This window comes from Hibiscus syriacus, unplaced genomic scaffold (genome assembly GCF_006381635.1).
Source record: "Hibiscus syriacus cultivar Baekdansim isolate YM2019G1 unplaced genomic scaffold, ASM638163v2 tig00111774_pilon, whole genome shotgun sequence".
Taxonomy (NCBI): Eukaryota; Viridiplantae; Streptophyta; class Magnoliopsida; order Malvales; family Malvaceae; genus Hibiscus; species Hibiscus syriacus.
Genome location: NW_024063175.1, coordinates 1,633,530 through 1,651,610, shown reverse-complemented (window position 1 = coordinate 1,651,610; position 18,081 = coordinate 1,633,530). Strand labels below are relative to the sequence as shown.

The 18,081-nt window shown below is 32.9% G+C and overlaps 1 protein-coding gene and 1 non-coding gene across 2 annotated transcripts; both read right to left on the bottom strand.

Moving 5' to 3' along the window:
- Positions 1-5,970: 5,970 nt before the first annotated feature.
- LOC120170201 (probable xyloglucan endotransglucosylase/hydrolase protein 23) lies at positions 5,971-6,651 on the bottom strand. The gene is made up of 2 exons (XM_039178182.1): positions 6,376-6,651; positions 5,971-6,108 (listed from the first exon to the last, which is right to left on the bottom strand). Exons 1-2 carry the CDS (start codon positions 6,649-6,651, stop codon positions 5,971-5,973), a joined length of 414 nt encoding a protein of 137 aa, XP_039034113.1.
- A 7,908-nt stretch (positions 6,652-14,559) lies between these two features.
- LOC120170257 lies at positions 14,560-14,711 on the bottom strand. The gene has a single exon (XR_005520751.1). It is a non-coding gene; the product is annotated as a 5.8S ribosomal RNA (ribosomal RNA).
- Between the last annotated feature and the right edge of the window lie 3,370 nt (positions 14,712-18,081).

Below are 18,081 nucleotides of genomic sequence, written 5' to 3'. Positions count from 1 at the left end.
AACAACTTTGTAACTGACTTAAGGGCTCGACAGTCTACGCGCTTACGGTTGGGAGTATTCCCTTCAAACATTGCCCAGCCGAAACACATATCTTCCAATACACCATAATATGTTTCTTGATCTACCTCGGTAAGGAATCTTTATGTTAATCCTCCACCTTGCCGAGCTTCATGTAGCAGTTTAGGGCTAAGGGAGTGAACCAAATAGATTTCCCTCTTACACACATAATGTGTTGGGATGGGTCACCTAAGTGGGCGTAAAACTCTCGGATCATTGCTAGTGCCACAGTCTTTGGATGTTGGGTAAATTTATCTCATTTATGCTTTTGTACTATGTCCAATACCTTCGGTTCAAAGGGTTCTTCTCCAGCCTACGAGAAGACAAAGCTATCCTCCAAATAAAATTATTGTTTCTATAGGTTTTGTACTTCTCCTCATCCTCAATAGTTTAGAAATGCTCAAATATTGAAGTCGTGGTAGAGGACGTAGAAGTGCATGGATTTCTCTTGGATCTGGTCATGGTGTTCACTGTGACATATTGTGGGAGGAGCAGAGGATTCTCACAGTGACAATGGAGTGTTCTGGATGAAAGGTGCAAAAGCAAAGGAAATAAACGTTGCAAAAACTATGAGCAAATTTTTATGCAGATGCCACAATAATATTATCATAAATGTTACTGAGGCCAGTTACAAGATAAATTTCAAGCGACCATTGTGTTTGAAGAAAAAAGTGGGTAATGAGTGGTTTGTTGGGGATAAAACGATAAAAATGGAAAGTGAAAAGAGATATGACATTAATTTTGAGATATTTGATTTGAGTAAAAGAATTAATAAAATAAAGGAAATATATCTTTTCCTCTTTAAAAGTGCCACCAAAACTAATTTGATTAGGGTTTATCTCCCTCCCATGCATAAGCTTCATCCCTAAATTACCTCGTATACTCTAAATACAAAAAGAAACAACAATAGATAATAAAATAAAAATAAATAACTCATGCATAATAAAATAACATAGATTATTTATATACACCGTGCAAATTTTTGTTGCCTAGGCAACCAAAGTTGTTCAGGAAAAAAGAGCAAACTCTTGGGCATCGTGAAGTAACGATGTCGGTTTATCACGCAAGATGGGTGTTCCATTGTAAGCCTTCAGTCGTTGAGTATTCACCTTAAAGGTTTATCCATCGTCCAATTTCTTAATTTCTATTGCTATATTTCTATGGAATTGATGTATGATGAACGATCCTGACCATCTAGATTTTAGCGAACCTGGGAATAGCTTTAGTCATGAATTGTAGAGCAATACTTGTTGTCCAGAAAAAATTGCCTAGGTAAAATTTTTATCATGCCACATTTTCATCTTTTCTTTGTAGAGCTGGCATTTTCTCACGCCTAAGTTTTAAATTTATCCATTTCATTCAACTTCAATAATCTTTTTTCTCCAGCGAGCTATGCATCCATATTGAGTTTCTTGATGGCCCAAAATGCTTTGTGTTCCAATTCTACAGTCAAATGGCATGCCTTTCCACATACTAGCTTGAATGGTGACATTTCGAGTAGCATTTTGAATGCTATTCGGTGAGCCCACAATGCCTCATCAAGCTCTGGTGATTAATCTTTGCATTTAGGGTTTACCACTTTCTCAAAAATATGTTTGATCTCACGATTAGAAACCTCAGTCTACCCATTAGTCTGTGGATGGTATGCCGTAGCAATTCTGTGACTCACCCCATATCTTTTCATTGCATTAACAATTAATTTGTTGTCGAAGTGAGTACCTTCATCGCTGAAAATTGCTCATGGTGCTCCAAAACATGTGAATATATTCTTGTGTAAGAATTTAATACAATCTTGGAGTCATTACGAGGTGTAGCCACATCTTCAACCCATTTGGAAACATAGTCTACCACCAAGAGTATATACAAATCACCAAAGGACGAGGGGAAATGTCCCATAAAATCGATCCCCCATGGTTATTGACTATCATCTGAGAAAGGCTAATATAGTAGTCGATGCGTTCAGTCGAAAAACTTTTGTAGCTTTAAGGGCTTTAGATGCACATGTGTCTTTAAAGGAAGATGGTGCTTTGGTTCTTGAATTAAAGTTAAAGCTTATGTTTTTGGATTGGGTAAAAGAGCTGCACGGTTGAGATAAGAAATGCTTGATGAGACTGGCACAAGTAGAAATAAAAGAGGTCAAATATTTTGAAATGAGGAATAATGGATGTTTATATTACCGTGGAAGACTTTACATTCCTGATAATGATGAATTGAAGAAAGATATTATGTATGAGGCACAATATAGACCTTTGACTATGCTTCTAGGCGGGAATAAGATGTAACAGGACTTGAAGAGTCGTTATTGGTGGCTTGGTATGAAAAGAGCTGTAATGGAGTGTGTTGCAAAATGTTTAGCATGTCAGCAAGTGAAAGCTGCACATTAAGTGCCTTTTGGATTGCTACAACTGATAACCATTCCTGAGTGGAAGTGGGAGCGAGTTACTATGGATTTTGTTTCAAGGCTACCTTCGTCACAAGGTAAAAAGGACTCGATATTGGTAATAGTGGACAGATTGACCAAGACGGCTCATTTTATTCCAGTTAGAGTAGACTATTCGATGGATAAGTATGTGGAGTTGTATATAAAAGAGTTAATTATACTGCATGGAGTACATATATCGATAGTGTCCGATCGAGATCCAAGATTTACATCAAGATTCTGGAAGTCTTTACATGAGGCATTAGGTACTCGATTCAACTTCAGCATAGTTTTTCATCCGCAGACATATAGACATTCAGAACGAGTTATACATATACAAGAGGATATGTTAAGGGAATGTGTGATTGAATTTAAAGGATCATGGGAATAGTATTGCCTTTAGCGAAATTTGTGTATAACAATAGTTACCAATCGAGTATTATGATGGCCCCGTATGAAGCATTGTATGGGAGGAAGTGCAGACACTACAAGAAATTTTTACTATTGTGACAAATTTAATTTTTTTCAAAATTAATTTTGTCACTATTAGTAGCTTTTTGGTGACAAAATGAACAATTGTCGCATTAGATTAAAAAAAGATATACAATTATGAAAAAAGTTAAAATCATCATAATAATTTGTCACAATTGACAAACATGTGAAGCATATGGTGAAAAAATAAATTTTATTACTAATTTTTGTCACAAATGTTTCCCTCCAATTTTTTGACTCCAAATTGAAGGCAAATAGTGACAACTTTTGTAACTAAAAGTTTTTGTAACTATGACAGAAAAAATTGTCACAATTAATAATGAAATTTAGATTTGTTGTGACAAATTTTGTTTGTAATTATATATTTTAATTATAGTGACAAAATGTATAGTCACAAATGATTATCTCAAATTTTTGGTAAAAAACCAAAATCATATAGTGACATGTTTTGTAACAACAACAACAACAACAACAAAACCCAATTCCCATATGTATGGGGTAAGGGGGAGGTAGGGTAGTAGGCTGCCCCCAACGCCAGGTTGAGAGTAGCTTTCGTGGAAGACCTCCGGCAGTTAGAAAATAAAAAATATAGATAAAATTCAATGCATATATAAATAAATACATCAATACATAGCTAAACAGTATTCATATGCAGTCATTAAAATCATATGTGCGTCTGTAACAGAAATTAATCCCTGCATAATAATCCCTGCGAATGAATCTCTGCATATAGACAGAAACATAAGACCCGGCTAAATTTAAAAGAGGAAACATGAGGAGAATGATACACAGAAGTCAACGATAGCAAGCCCAGTTCTAATCCTTCATAAATACCAATAACAGAAACGTATAAAAAGTAGAAGTCATGGAAAATGTTATATAGTAACAAAATATATTGTAATTAATAAAATTTAAGTTTTTTGTAATTAATTATTTTTGTAGTTATATATTTTAATCATTCTGAAAACTTATATTATCATAAATATTTTTCCTATTTTTTGGTGCAAAAATGTTATATAGTGACAAGTTTTGTAACTATATGTAATAGTTATTGTTATAGAAAAATTATCAGAACAAAAATTTCATTTTTTAATTAATAAAAGATTCAAGGTATTTTACTAAAAAATTATGTTTACAATTATATATTTAAGTATAATGATAAAATATAATAATTATTATGAAAAACAAAATGTTCTAAAAATTTATTTTTTACTGATAATATATATAATTAAATGGCATTTTCAAATAAAATATAATAACAAAATATATTATCAAATAAAATATAATAACAAAATATATTATCAAAAAGTTCAAGGACTTGTTTATTTATTAAAAAATTATTATTCTAAATTTAAAATCTAAAATACACAAAAGATAAAATATAAAAAATAGTAAAACTAATAATTAAATTGCTAAAAAATTGATATATATATATATATATATATATATATATATATATATTGAATTGGGAATGAACAAGCTAACTTAAGCCCTCATATAAGGCGGTCCGTGTAAGTCTTAAACAATATATATTAATCATAGTTGGGAAAATTTCCTATTAAATTTTTTACATTAAGTTTAGGTAAAGTTTACTTATGTTTATCATGTTATATTCACTACAATACTCTTCTTAGTCATATACCTATTTTTAATGCTTTTTATTATACAGTTTCATAATGGTTAATGATAGAAGTTGTTGGTTAAAGGGTCATGTTAATTGTTTTTTTCCCTAAGTTTGGGGGTCGCATGGATGCATCAGTAATTGGATGGCCAAATTGATTTTTTTGAAAATATACAAGAGCCTTAGGTATTATTTTTCTGAAAATTAATATAAATTAAATAAATATTAATTAGGTATCGATGACCCGAAAATACGGGTACCGAGATTTTATGGGTACCCATGGGTGCCTGTATATTATTGATTGAGATGTATACCGAGTTTTTGACACCTAGAAGTCTCGAATACCTAAAAAAACGAGTACCTAGATATGATCATCCCTAACTAATACAAATGATAAAAATCATGTATTAAATTTACTACGATTATTATTATAAACTATAACACATCAAAGTTTAACCATAAATTATTTTTAATACATGAAACTTATACGCGATTTTTATCATTTTTATTAATAATTAATATTATTATAATTATTGATTTGTTTTATATTTTAATATTATGTGAATATCTTTAGAACCATCATGTTTTGAAGATTATACTTTTATTATTATTATTATTATTATTATTTTAAGAAGATATCAAAAGATCCTTTAATTAATAATAATAATCGTATTATGCACAGTTTAACCGTTTCAGGCCATTATTCTAACTTTATATTTCTTCTTTCATTATGAAGAAAAAAAATAAAACAACGAGTTTTTCTTTGATATTATGTCTAGTTACTCTAGTAGGGATTAATTTAAAAGAAATCTAAGCCTAATTATTTGATCTAAAATTAAGATTCTATGACTACATTCAAAGGGATATAAATCACCCAACAAAATTAAATGCAATTAAAAAGAACCAAGGGATTAAAATGTAATAAACTAAAAAGACAATAGTTAATTAAAAATAAAACATAATAGCATAAAATAATGACTAAATTGTACTAAAACTCGTGATCCACCATCAGAAATTAGAAAGAAACATTTAGTGACCAAATTGGAAGAAATAAAAAAGTGACCAAATATAAAATTACGTGAGACTATACGGACCCATCTTCCAATTAGACCAAAACTTTTAGGAGAACACAAAAACCCTAGCCTTTCACGCGTGTTGTTTTCACTTGGCCATTTCTCTTCTTTGCGCCGCATCTCTCTCTCATTATCTTTGATACGATTATTCAATTGACATTGCCCCTTCCTCCTATTTCGAAAATCTTAAGTAAGATGGCTTGTGATGTGCCAGGGCTTAGAGGGGTCGGTGCCAACAACGACTGCCTTTACTCCACAGTACACGTTCGCTTCGCTCACTAAAAACAAGCAAGGGATACAACCAGATTTCACTTCCTTGTGCAGAGCTTCCCTTTCTTCGCTAACTCGCTGCTCCCCTCTGAAACTTGGGTTGGGTCCCTGTCCTTCTTTATCTTGGGCAAGACGTTGCGAACGCTTGACTTCACTGTGCGACTACTCTTGTAAAGCTATAAGCAAAGCAAAAAATATTATTTACTGGTAATTGTCATTTTTGTTTTTTCCAATGGTTATTTCTTGAAGAATCAAAATAAATTAATTAATTGTGTTGCTGCAGGCACGGTGTGAAACAACCAAGAAATCCATGGTCTGATGGTCCCTCTACTCTCAAGTCTCCCTCTACTCTCCACTGCAAACGTTTTGAAAAGGAAATAATGAGTAAAGACAAAGTTGTTGGCAAATGGATCAACATTAACATTGTTGAAGAGAAAACATACATAATAAGCGGTGACAGTGCCAACGGAGTTGCCAGGGACGAGCTTGAGTTGCATGTCGATCTTCCCGTAAAGATATTCATTCTTGGATTGGAAACCGGAGCCAGAAGCTTTATCAAGGGAGAGAGTGAGAATTTCTCCATTGTTGATAATCTTACTACGACCATCTCCCCATGTGATGTCGAAATCACGGTAGAAGTTAGCAGCCACAACAGATGCAACTATAAAACAGTATAAAACCAGTGAGGAAATAACAGCTGCTTGTGATGCCGATGCCATGAAAGCTACTATATATTTGAACTAGAATAGATTGATGTAAGAGATAGAAGGGTATTGGTTGGCAGTGAAATGAAATGGAAGATTGTATATATAGAGCAGCTGCATTGGTTTAACCATTCACTGGTAATTGTCATTTTTCTTTTTCCAATGGTTATTTCCTGAAGAATCGAAATAAATTAATTAATTGTGTTGCTGCAGGTACGGTGTGAAACAACCAAGAAACCCATGATCTGATGGTCCCGAATTCATAACTCAATGCCCGATTCGACCAGGAACCAACTTCACGTACCAAGTCATATTATCAGATGAAATAGGAACCCTATGGTGGCATGCTCAAGTGACTGGACTAGCGGTTCCGTCCAGGGAGCCTTTATCACTTTACGAACCAAGCACGAAACTTATCAGTTCCCCACGTCGGATGCCGATCGAACAATCATGCTTCGTAAGCATATCTTTCAACTTTCCACTCGGTGCTGTTTATAAAATCATTATCTGATTCTTTTTTAATTTGTATCGATAGAAACATGGTACAATGGAGACTACAAGCAAATGATTGATGAAGTGGTTGCAACGGGTACCACTCCTGGCAACCAGATTCTTACGCCATCAACGGACACTTAGGTGACACGTACGGGTTCCCCAACGGTACGTTCTAGCATTACTGAAACCAGATCAAATTATTTATATTACCCACTCTATAAATTTTTTCTAAATTCATCCATGCTTGCAGATACAATATTTCTTATGCAAGTTAGTTATGGGTGTACATACCTTCTCCGAATCATCAACGTTGTAATGAATGAACCGAAATTCTTCTCCATCGTGAATCACACCCTCACACTCGTTGCCCAAGATGTTTCCTACGTTAAAAGGTTTACCAGCGACTATATGATGATCAACCCTAGACAAACCATGGATGTTTTAGTTGTCGCCAACCAAAACGCCAGATGTTATTACATGGGCTACTAGGACTTTCTTCGATGCCGCTTTTCGGCCTGTTGACTTCATTACCACTGGAGTTTTTTAATATAAAAACAGCGCGGGTGGATTGAATGCTTACTTTGTGCAAATGTTGCTTTTCTAGCCACCCATAAACGAATCTAAAACCTTAATTTTCATCTCGACAAATAACATTCTTTCACTATTACTATAACAAATTGCAATAAAATGATTTAATCACAATAACACGTTAAATTTAGTCAAAATAAATAGTTATGTCAAATTTATTTCGTCCCAATATTTTGTCAAAATAAAAAATTGTGACAAATTTATTTAATCAAAATAACAATTTATAACAAATATTAATTTTTCATTATAAAAGATTTTGACAAATAATATTCTTTCACAATAACAAATTGTAACAAAATTATTTAGTCACAGTAAAAAAGTTATAAAAATATTTAGTGTCGAAATAAAAGTAGCGAGAAAATAAATTTTGTTGTAATATGTCTTTTTGTCATGAAAACCTTTTTTGTTTGATGTTATAATTTAACTTCATTGTGACGAAATTTACTTTTTGTGACGAAATAAGTATTTTATTTTAACAAATATTTTTATTTTTGTTTTTGTAAGTTACTTTTAGTGACGAAATAGCAACTGTGACAAAATAATTTTGTTGCCTTATGTATTTTCGTCACAAAAATCCTTTATATTTGATATTTAAATATAAGTTAGTTATGACAAAATGTACTTATCGTGACGAAATGGTTAATTGATTGTCACAAATATTTTATTGCGATAAGTTCATTATAGTAACGAAATTTCATTATTACAATAAATACTATACTATGGTAACAAACTCAGTTTGTCACAATATACTTTACATGAGAAGGTTGTTCTAAGAAACATGGTAACAAATAAATTTGGTCAAAATAAATATATCGTGACAAATTTAGTACTTTTAATGATAAATAATTTTGTTGAAACAATATAAAATTCTTGTAGTGAGAACACCATTAAATTGGTTTGAACTAAAAGACTGAGACCTGGTTGGCCCAGATTTGATGAAAGATGTAGAGGAAAAAGTGAAAATTATCCAGAACAATCTAAAGATAGCCTCAGTTCGCCATAAGTCATATGCTGATTTGAAAAGAAAGGAAATCGAATTTCAAGAGGGAGAAAGTATTTTTTAAAGTATCGCATTGGAGGAAGGTATTATGTTTTGGCGAAAAAGGAAAGATGAGTCCGAGATTCATTGAACCTTATGAGATATTAAAAAGGGTTGGACCCGTAGCTTATCAATTAGCTTTGCCTCCGGATATGGACAAGATCCACAATGTTTTCCATGTATCAATGCTTAGAAGGTACATATCAGATCCATTCCACGTTATCACCCCTGAAGAAATAGAAATCCGACCATATTTAACTTATGAGAAGGAGCCAGTGCGGATCATGACTAAGGAAACCAAGAATTGCGTAACAAAAAGATTATGTTGGTTAAAGTGCTTTAACAGAATCATACGTAAAAGAAGCTACTTGGGAAAGATATGAGGATACAAGGAAGCAGTTTCCACACCTCTTCGTTTTAGGTACTTCTTTAAATTCAATGATGAAATTTCTTAAGGGGAGAATTGTAATTTCCCAAATATCGAATTAGGGACTTTATTGAAATGATTTAAAAATTTGAGGATTTATTTTATTAAATGATAAAATATGAGAATGATTTGGATTAGTGGTTTAGACTAAATTGTAACAATGGATGATTAAGAGGGGATTTTGGTCCTTTAAGGGGAAAATGAATTTAAAATTAATTTTTAATAAGGTATTAATCTAAAGAGGGGAAAGGGGAAAACGGGTTACCAAAAGTCATCTATCTTTTCTTGTTCTTTCCCCGTGGAAAAAGCTCTCTTCCATAGCAAAGGTAAGATTTTATTTGGTTAGCGTTTCCTTTCGATTCTGGTTGGTTCTTGCAAACTAAAATGACATGTAAGCTTAAGGAAAGGTTATATAAGATTAAAACTATGAGATAGAGGAAATATTGGAGATTTATGAAAATGGGGTTTAAAATGATATGTTAAGATATGAGTGTTTATTGATGTTTATTAGTAGACTTGACTTGTCAAAGAGGTAAATGAAAGATTAGAAGCATTGGATGGATTTAAAAAAAAAGTTAGAAAATGTGGTGTGATTCTTAGTTTGAAATGTTCTTGGGAGATGTTAAGTGTTTTAAGAAGCTAAATGAAGGGAATTTAGTAGGAATAAGTAAAGAAGAGTTTAATGGCATTGTTGGGTGTAAGCATAAGGAAATTTGACCATATTTGTGTAAGAATTGGACTGAAAAATAGAAAATATAGGTAAGGTTATAGATACTAATAGAACAGTACCGATACTATAGGCTTGAAATTGGAAGAATCAGCTGAGAATTATCGATACTGATGCAAGCAGTATTGATGCCGAAAGGGGAGTATTGATACTATGAGGAAGGTATCAATACCATTGATTATAGAATGAAAAAATGGTATCGATACCGTAATAGAGTATCGATATAATAGTATAGTAGTATCGATCCCATGATAGGGGTATCGATACTATTGAGCCAGAAATCTTAAGATAGGCTGATATCGTTATAGAAAATTTAATAATATATACTCTTGAGTAATGTTTAATTATAATTGTTAGGAAATAAACTAACAATTGATATTGTACGTGTATTTAATTGATGTTTGAGTAGATCAAAATCAAGCTCTAGAGTCAAGCGAAACAAAAGGCAAAGGCCAAGTACCTGAGTAATCAGCTTTGCATTTTGGATTCCATAGCGAGGCCAGCCAGGTGAGTGCATTTAATATGTACTTATGTGTACGATAGTCATAAATATATGATTGATTGATATATGTATGTTCAGTACTGAATGGCACCTTGTGTGCAAAAAGTTAAGAAATTCATACTAAGTGTATGAAATTCCGTATGGGCACTATATGTGCAAAATTAAGAAATTCATACTAAGTGTATGAATTTATGTATGTGCACTATGTGTGCAAAATTAAGAAATTTATACAAAGTGTATGAATTTTCGGATGGGCAATATGTGTGCAAAAATTAAGAAATTCATACTAAGTGTGTGAATTTCCGTATGGGCACTACGTGTGCAGAAAATTAAGAAATTCATACTAAGTGTGTGAATTTTTGTAAGGGAACTATGTGTGCAAAAATTAAGAAATTCATACTAAGTGTGCGAATTTCCGTATGGGCACTATGTGTACAAAATTAAGAAATTCATACTAAGTGTGTGAATTTACGTATGGGCACTGTGTGCAAAACTAAGAAATTCATACTAAGTGTGTGAGCTTTCGTATTGGGAGTGGGAATGCAACCCACGTAAATTATAGTAATGATTGAGAAACGATGGTATTATCACTACCGATATAAACTATAGAGTGTTTAATGAATTGAAATAATCACTGGAAATTAGAATTGTCATGATATAATTGTATTTAGAATTTTGCTTATGATTATTTATGCCTCAATAAGAAATTTCTTAGTGTGTGTTAATTTCATGCGTAGGTTTTAATACAAGCTGAGTAAGGAGACTATCAGACATCGAAGCAAGTGTCGCCTCATCAGTAACAATATGACACCCATGTCTACTTTTGATGTATTTAGTAGGCATGTAATAGATTTAGTAAAAATGCTCTGAAAAGTATATCATTATGTAAAATGATAAAATGTTTGAACATTTCTTTTGTTTATCTATGTAAATTTAATGCATGTTTTATTATTATTAAGTTAAAACCTTTTTTTATAAAAAAACAAAATTTTATGGGTTTTCAAATGTGAAACTGTTTTAAAAGTGATGTGATATATGTATCTTGTGTACGGAAGGGTAAACATGAGATAGGTGTTACAGTGAAACCTCACTTAATGGATTAACATTTCCAATGGAGAGTTCATAATGAGAAAAACTCATCCAATAGAGGTTGAAGAAGTTCATAATGAGAAGAACTTGTTTAACCTTTGCTCGATTCACTACATTTTGAATCAGCGATGCCGCACTTGAGGGACCAACATTTCCAGTAGAGAATTTATATTGAGAAGAACTCATCTGATAGAGGGAGAAGAAGTTTGTAATGAGAAGAACTTGTTCAACCTTTGCTCGATTCACGACATTCTGAAATAGTAACGCCTCACTTGAGGGATCAACATTTCTAGTAGAAAGATCATTATCAGAAGAACCAGCTGAACAAAAAATGGCACTTTATTATCTTTGCTTCATTCTTGTTTCACAAAAATGAGCAAAGAGGGGAAGCTATAGTCTTCATTTTATACCCCATTTACAAACATGCCTCAAGCCTAAACCAAACCAACCCCAGATTTAAACCCAATCAAAACCCACCTAAAACCCAGCTAAAACTGAACTAATGCCCAACCAAAACCCAAACTAAATACCCTACTCGAAGCCCAAACCATGACCCGACTCAGGGCCCAAACTAAGCCCAACCTGGGCCTAACTCTAACCTTACATTACTTGCCCCAATCTCCCCAATCATTGGTAGCTGTTTCCTGCCCTAATGATAGAGGAAGGCTCCACGCACACCAACACCACCAAGCTCCACTCCATGGAACTCATGCATCAGAGACAACCAACAAGAAAACATAATATTATCATTTCATTTTCCTTGTAAATGGCTATAAAACCTGAGCATCAAAGACTGTGAAATCTCTTTGTGTTTCGGTTTTCCCAAGTAATAAATAGCAACATTCAAGGTTATTATTTTTCCTTTTTTTAATTTGAGTAGCTTTTGTTTTTTTTTTACATTTTAGTTTTGAATCTCAATAAATAAAAACTATTTTCAGTATTCGAATAAACCACAACATTCAGTTTCATTTAAAAAAAATAGTAATAACATGTAGGAACTCACTTCAAGTTTCGAATAACAGTAAAAATGGAAGCTTTTTTAGTTGAAATAACAAAACTCAAACCTTTTCGTAGTAAACAAATTGAAAATATATACAGAAAATAGTAGATATTGGTTTACCTGAGTCGGGGAGGCTCCGTTGGAAGTCACCAGAGTTTGGGGAAATCGAATGGCTTAGGGCAATTTTAAGTAGTTTATGACCATTTTTTAGTAGTTTTAGCCCTAAACAAGGGCCTAGGCTAGTAGATGTAGGTTAATTGGGTATTTTGGGTTGTTTTGGTTGTTCCGACCTCCGCGTGTGGTGGACGAAACGGCAAACAGTCTGTGGCGGAGAAGGGTATTGTCGACCGTGTGAGAGGGGAGAGCATTTTATTTTTTTTTTGGTTTTTTCTTTTGAACTTTTGGTTTGAAAAAAAATAAAAAAAATAAAAGTATTATATATAAAAATAATTTAGGGTAAAATCATGCTTAGGTCCCCCTAGGTTTAGAGTGATTTTAAATTTTGGTCACCTGACGGGACCAATTATGTTATTTTCCCTTTTCATTGCGTGTTATGTAATTTTTGGTTTATTCACATTTTAGTCCCTCTAACTTCAACGTGTTTTTGTATTATGGTCACCTGTAGGGTTTAAAGCTATTATTTTCCCTTTTATTTGCATGCTTTTATAATTTTTGGGTTATTCATTGTTTGGTCCCTCTAAGTTTAGCGTGTTTTTACAATTTGGTCATGTGTAGTGACTTTTTAAGTTTTGTTTTAATTTGTGTGAACTAATTTTGTAATTTTTCCATTTTAGTTTAATAGGTTATTTTTGGCTTAAATAAAACAGATAATTATCTTTTATTCCTGGTAACTTTTGCATGTTTTTACATTTTAGTCCCTAAACTATTTTTTATGTTTAGATTTAGCCATTAAATTTTAATTTATTTTAATTTGGCCCCTATCATATGTCTAATTTATATTTTTAGCTTCATAATTTGATATTCATGCAATTTGATCATTGTATTTATGTTTATTTTATTTTTAATTCTTTATATTGCGTTTTGTTTTTTTATTTAATTAGGTTTATTAAGTGATTCAATATTTCATAGTTTTAGCCTTTTGGATTTCGCTCTTAGATTAGGTTAACAATTCAAATCGGACTTAGAAATTAGGATGAAACCCTAGTTAATTAATGAGCAATTCGAGTATAGTTTTGCATAAGATGCTCAATTACTCGAATCAATTGCTGGACTTTTTAAAACTTGTTAATCATCAATATTTTCTAAAATTAGAGCTTTAAATTAAATCCCCTTTTTAGGTTAATTTTGACAATGCTTAGGATTTTGGTTTAGTAATTAGTTCGTAAACTTTAGGAATTATTAATTTAGGTCCTTAAACTTCTAGTCTTTTAGAATTCGGTTTTTTAGCTAGATTTCAGTACAGTCCTCTTAATTTTGACTCTCTTTTCAAAGTCCTTTTCATCTTTCCCTCGCAGTACTTGTTCGCTATCGGTCTCTCGCCCGTATTTGGCCTTGGACGGAATTTACCGCCCGATTAGGGCTGCATTCCCAAACAACCCGACTCGTAGACAGTGCCTTATGGTGCGACAGGGTCCAAGCACAACAGGGCTCTCACCCTCTACGACGCCCCTTTCCAGGGGACTTGGGCCCGGTCGGTCGCTGAGGATGCTTTTCCAGACTACAATTCGGATGACGAGGGAGACCGATTATCAAGTTGGGCTCTTCCCGGTTCACTCGCCGTTACTAAGGGAATCCTTGTAAGTTTATTTTCCTTCGCTTATTGATATGCTTAAATTCAGCGGGTAGTCCCACCTGACCGGGGGTTGCGAAGCGAGCACTGCAATTGCGATGCCAAGAGGGCCATAGAGTCCAGATCGATGAGCGAGCACGACTCAGAACGAGGCTGCTCAAGGCATTACCACCGATCGTCGCGGCACCGTGATGTCGTGTACTAAGTTTTAGACCAACCGTGGCCGTTTTGCGCACAAGAGGCCAATTTACGCCCACATCTCGATCGATACCCTATGGTTCGGGTTTTGATGGGGGCAACGATGTGTAACACCCAGGCAGACGTGCCCTCGGCCTAATGGCTTGGGGCGCAACTTGCGTTCAAACACTCGATGGTTCACGGGATTCTGCAATTCACACCAAGTATCGCATTTCGCTACGTTATTCATCGATGCGAGAGCCGAGATTTAGGGAATAATTCTGGTCGGCCCTCGCCTAAATGCTCAAGGGACCATCTTGGTTATTCGATTCAATAATTGATTTAAAAATCAAATAGGGTTAATATTATAACCTACATTTCTAGGTTTATGCCTTTAGGTTCTTTAATTCTCATAATTTGACACTTTAGGATAGAGAGAGCCTTAAATTACCGTTAGTTAATTAGGACAAATAAAAATTTGTTTGATTACATTTTATTTTTAAAACCTAAGGTAATATTCACTTATTAGGGAATTAATGGTATATCTCCCGCAAGTATGCGCAAGGGGTGACTACTGATGATTCCCAAAATATTTCGACATCATTTTCAATACCGCATCAAGATTTCTAACATCAAGGCAATGTCTGGTTATTAGGCACAATAGCTGATCTCCCACATTTATGATAGGGGCGAGTGCTATCGTCCTTAATAAACGAATACCCTTTTCAACATTGCATCCGTAATGATTTTTAAATTAAATAAAGTTTGAACTCAAAATTTCCATTTCTAAATATAGGGTAACCAACTAGGTACCAATTTTTGGGCGCTTGTGGGGGTGCTAATCATTCCCCACGCGTAACCGACTACCGAACCTGATTTATGGATTTTCACAGGCCTTAAAACTTGGTATTTTGATAAAAATAAAATATTTTATTAAAATCACCTGGTTTTTGTGGTCTCCCAATTGCACTTTAAATGATTGGTGGGGACTCCTCACATTTCAAATTTTTTTCAAAGAAAAACCCCAAAGTCAGTACTAGTCTTTCCCTGCCCAGGTGAAAAACGGTGTCGACAGTCTACTTGACCTTTCTTGTTGCACCTTGTTAGATGATCACGTAAATGACTCATTTCCATTCTTAGAATTACCATTAAACTTTCTTTTGCAATGTTGACATATTGCATTCCACTCATTGTTGATATTTTCTTTCTTAAAATGCTCCTATACTGGAATTTTTGAATTTGATGTGTTGCATTCGACTGATTCATCATTATCAACCTCCACAGCTTTGGTTTGACTTAGCAAGGTAATTGTTTTTGCTTCAGAATTTGGAATCGGACTTCCATCAATTGGTGATTGAGAAGAGTTACAAGCGGGATATGTTGAAGAAAATGAATTCTCTCATAAATTGGGATATCTCCTGTATGAAAATACAAAACAAATAGTTAAATATATATATATATAAAACAATTCCATAAATGTTCTTACTTTTCTACATTAGTATCATTTTTTATATGGACTACTTAAAACACTTATATAATTATATTCAAGTTCAATATTTGCCGAAGACACTTGAAATCTGAAAATATAAATTTCAATAATTTTAGTACATTAAATTTATTTTACACCATTCGCTAGAAATATAGTTTCATTACTCACTGGAAACATATTTCCCAATAATAAACTTATTTTCTAAAAAACATTAAATAAAAAGTAAAAGAAGAATAAGCCAATAACAAATATATATATATATATATATATGTGTGATTCGTGATTGGGTTTGAATTTTTGCTAATATTTTTTGAAGAAATTTAAAAACTAAGGAAAAAACATCTCAAACTATTGATATCTTACTCTTACCTTGCTTTCGAAGATGGAGCCTTGGAGAGATGAACAGAGAGCCAAAAAGGAAAATATTTAGTTGTGTCGCGCAGTTTAGCAGATAAAAATAGAAAAATTTTAAACCCTATGTCGGAAAGGTCCTTAAGTCTTTTGGGTTATGGCGGGGAGCGATCCAAGTTAATTTTGGAAAAGATTGTTTCTTTAAATAAATAAATAAATTTGGAGTCACCATCGACCTTTTGGTTCGGTAGGTCAAATACCTAAAAAATATTCTTTAAAGTAATTTTAATAAAAATAATTTTAAAAGATAAAAAGTGATATGCGTTTAACCAGAAACTCATTTTGAAAAGGGTTCGAGAGTCGATTACGCGTGGGGAAGATAACCACCCCACAACTCCCGAAATCGGTACCTAAGTGATTATACATCATCTAAATATTGAAATTTATAAATTCGAATATACACTTAAATTATTATCCTATTAGAAAAAAAATTCGAAAGGGGAATTATTCCGTACGAGCAATCCTAAAAACACACTACTTGTCTGTTAAGGCGCATTATTATGGATTCTCTGTAACATCTCAAATATCGGGCTAGTGACCAAAATGTAAGATTTTAAAATTTTGTGATTAAAGTAGATAAATTGAAAAATCTAGGGATTTAATTGAAATTTATTTGTGTAGGATTGATTAGCAAGAATTAAAAGAATGAAGGGCAAAAAGGTCTTTAGTCAAGGGAATGAATTAAAAATTCATTATTGGAATTATATATATTCACATGGAAAAGGAAAGAAAGGGTTAAAGGAAATCTAGAATTCTCTTCATATATCTTCCTCATCTCCACCGTGACTCTATAGCTAAGGTAAGAAATCTTTCAGTTGGTTATTTCATGTAATTTATGATTGGTTTTGATTCTTGGGGTATTAGGAAAGCTTGAGAAAGCTTAAAAAAGTAGAAACTAGAAGATTTATAAGTTATGGGTGATTGAATAAAAAGTGTTTTTGAGTGAATTGATGAGAAAGAGTTAGAAAATGGATTTTGAAGTGAAATTTGACTTGTCATAAGTTGGAATAAGAAATCTAAGGTGTTGGAATAGGATTTAAGGCATGTTGAATATTTGGTAAAATTTTTAGTTTCAAGTTATATTGTTGGATTTTGGATGTTTAGGTATGTTAAAGTGATATAAGTTAGTTTTAATAAGTGTAGTTGAGTTTAATGACATGAAAGGAGTTAAAAGAGTGGGATTTAAGTAAGTGTTGGTAAATTTTCGAATTGAAATATGTAAATTCTAGGCAAGTGTATTAGTACTGGATGAATAGTACTGATACTTCAAAGTAAAAATTTATGAAATCTGGTTTAGGTATAGATACTGGAAGAATAATATCGATACCATAAGGTAAAATTTAACGAATCCTTAAAAGAGTATCTATACCAAATGAGTAGCATCGATACCAAGGGTATCGATACTATTGGACAAGTATCGATATCATTTCTAGAGATGAAATTGAAAAATGTAGAATGGATGTCGATATTGAAGTATAATATCAATACCATAGTGAGGAAGTATCGGTACTGGGCCTGGGGTACCGATACTATTCAGAATGAAATTGTGAATTAAGTGTTTCTTTTGACTTAACTTATTGATGATCGATTAATAGTGATTCAAATTTTGATATTCATATCGATCATATATTTGTGTAGATATTGAATGAAAGCAAGTTTTGGACGAATCAACGATATAAGATTGACCAAAAGAGAGATAAGAGTTTTGCTTTGACTAAGTGAGGCTAAGGTGAGTGCATACTACTATATAT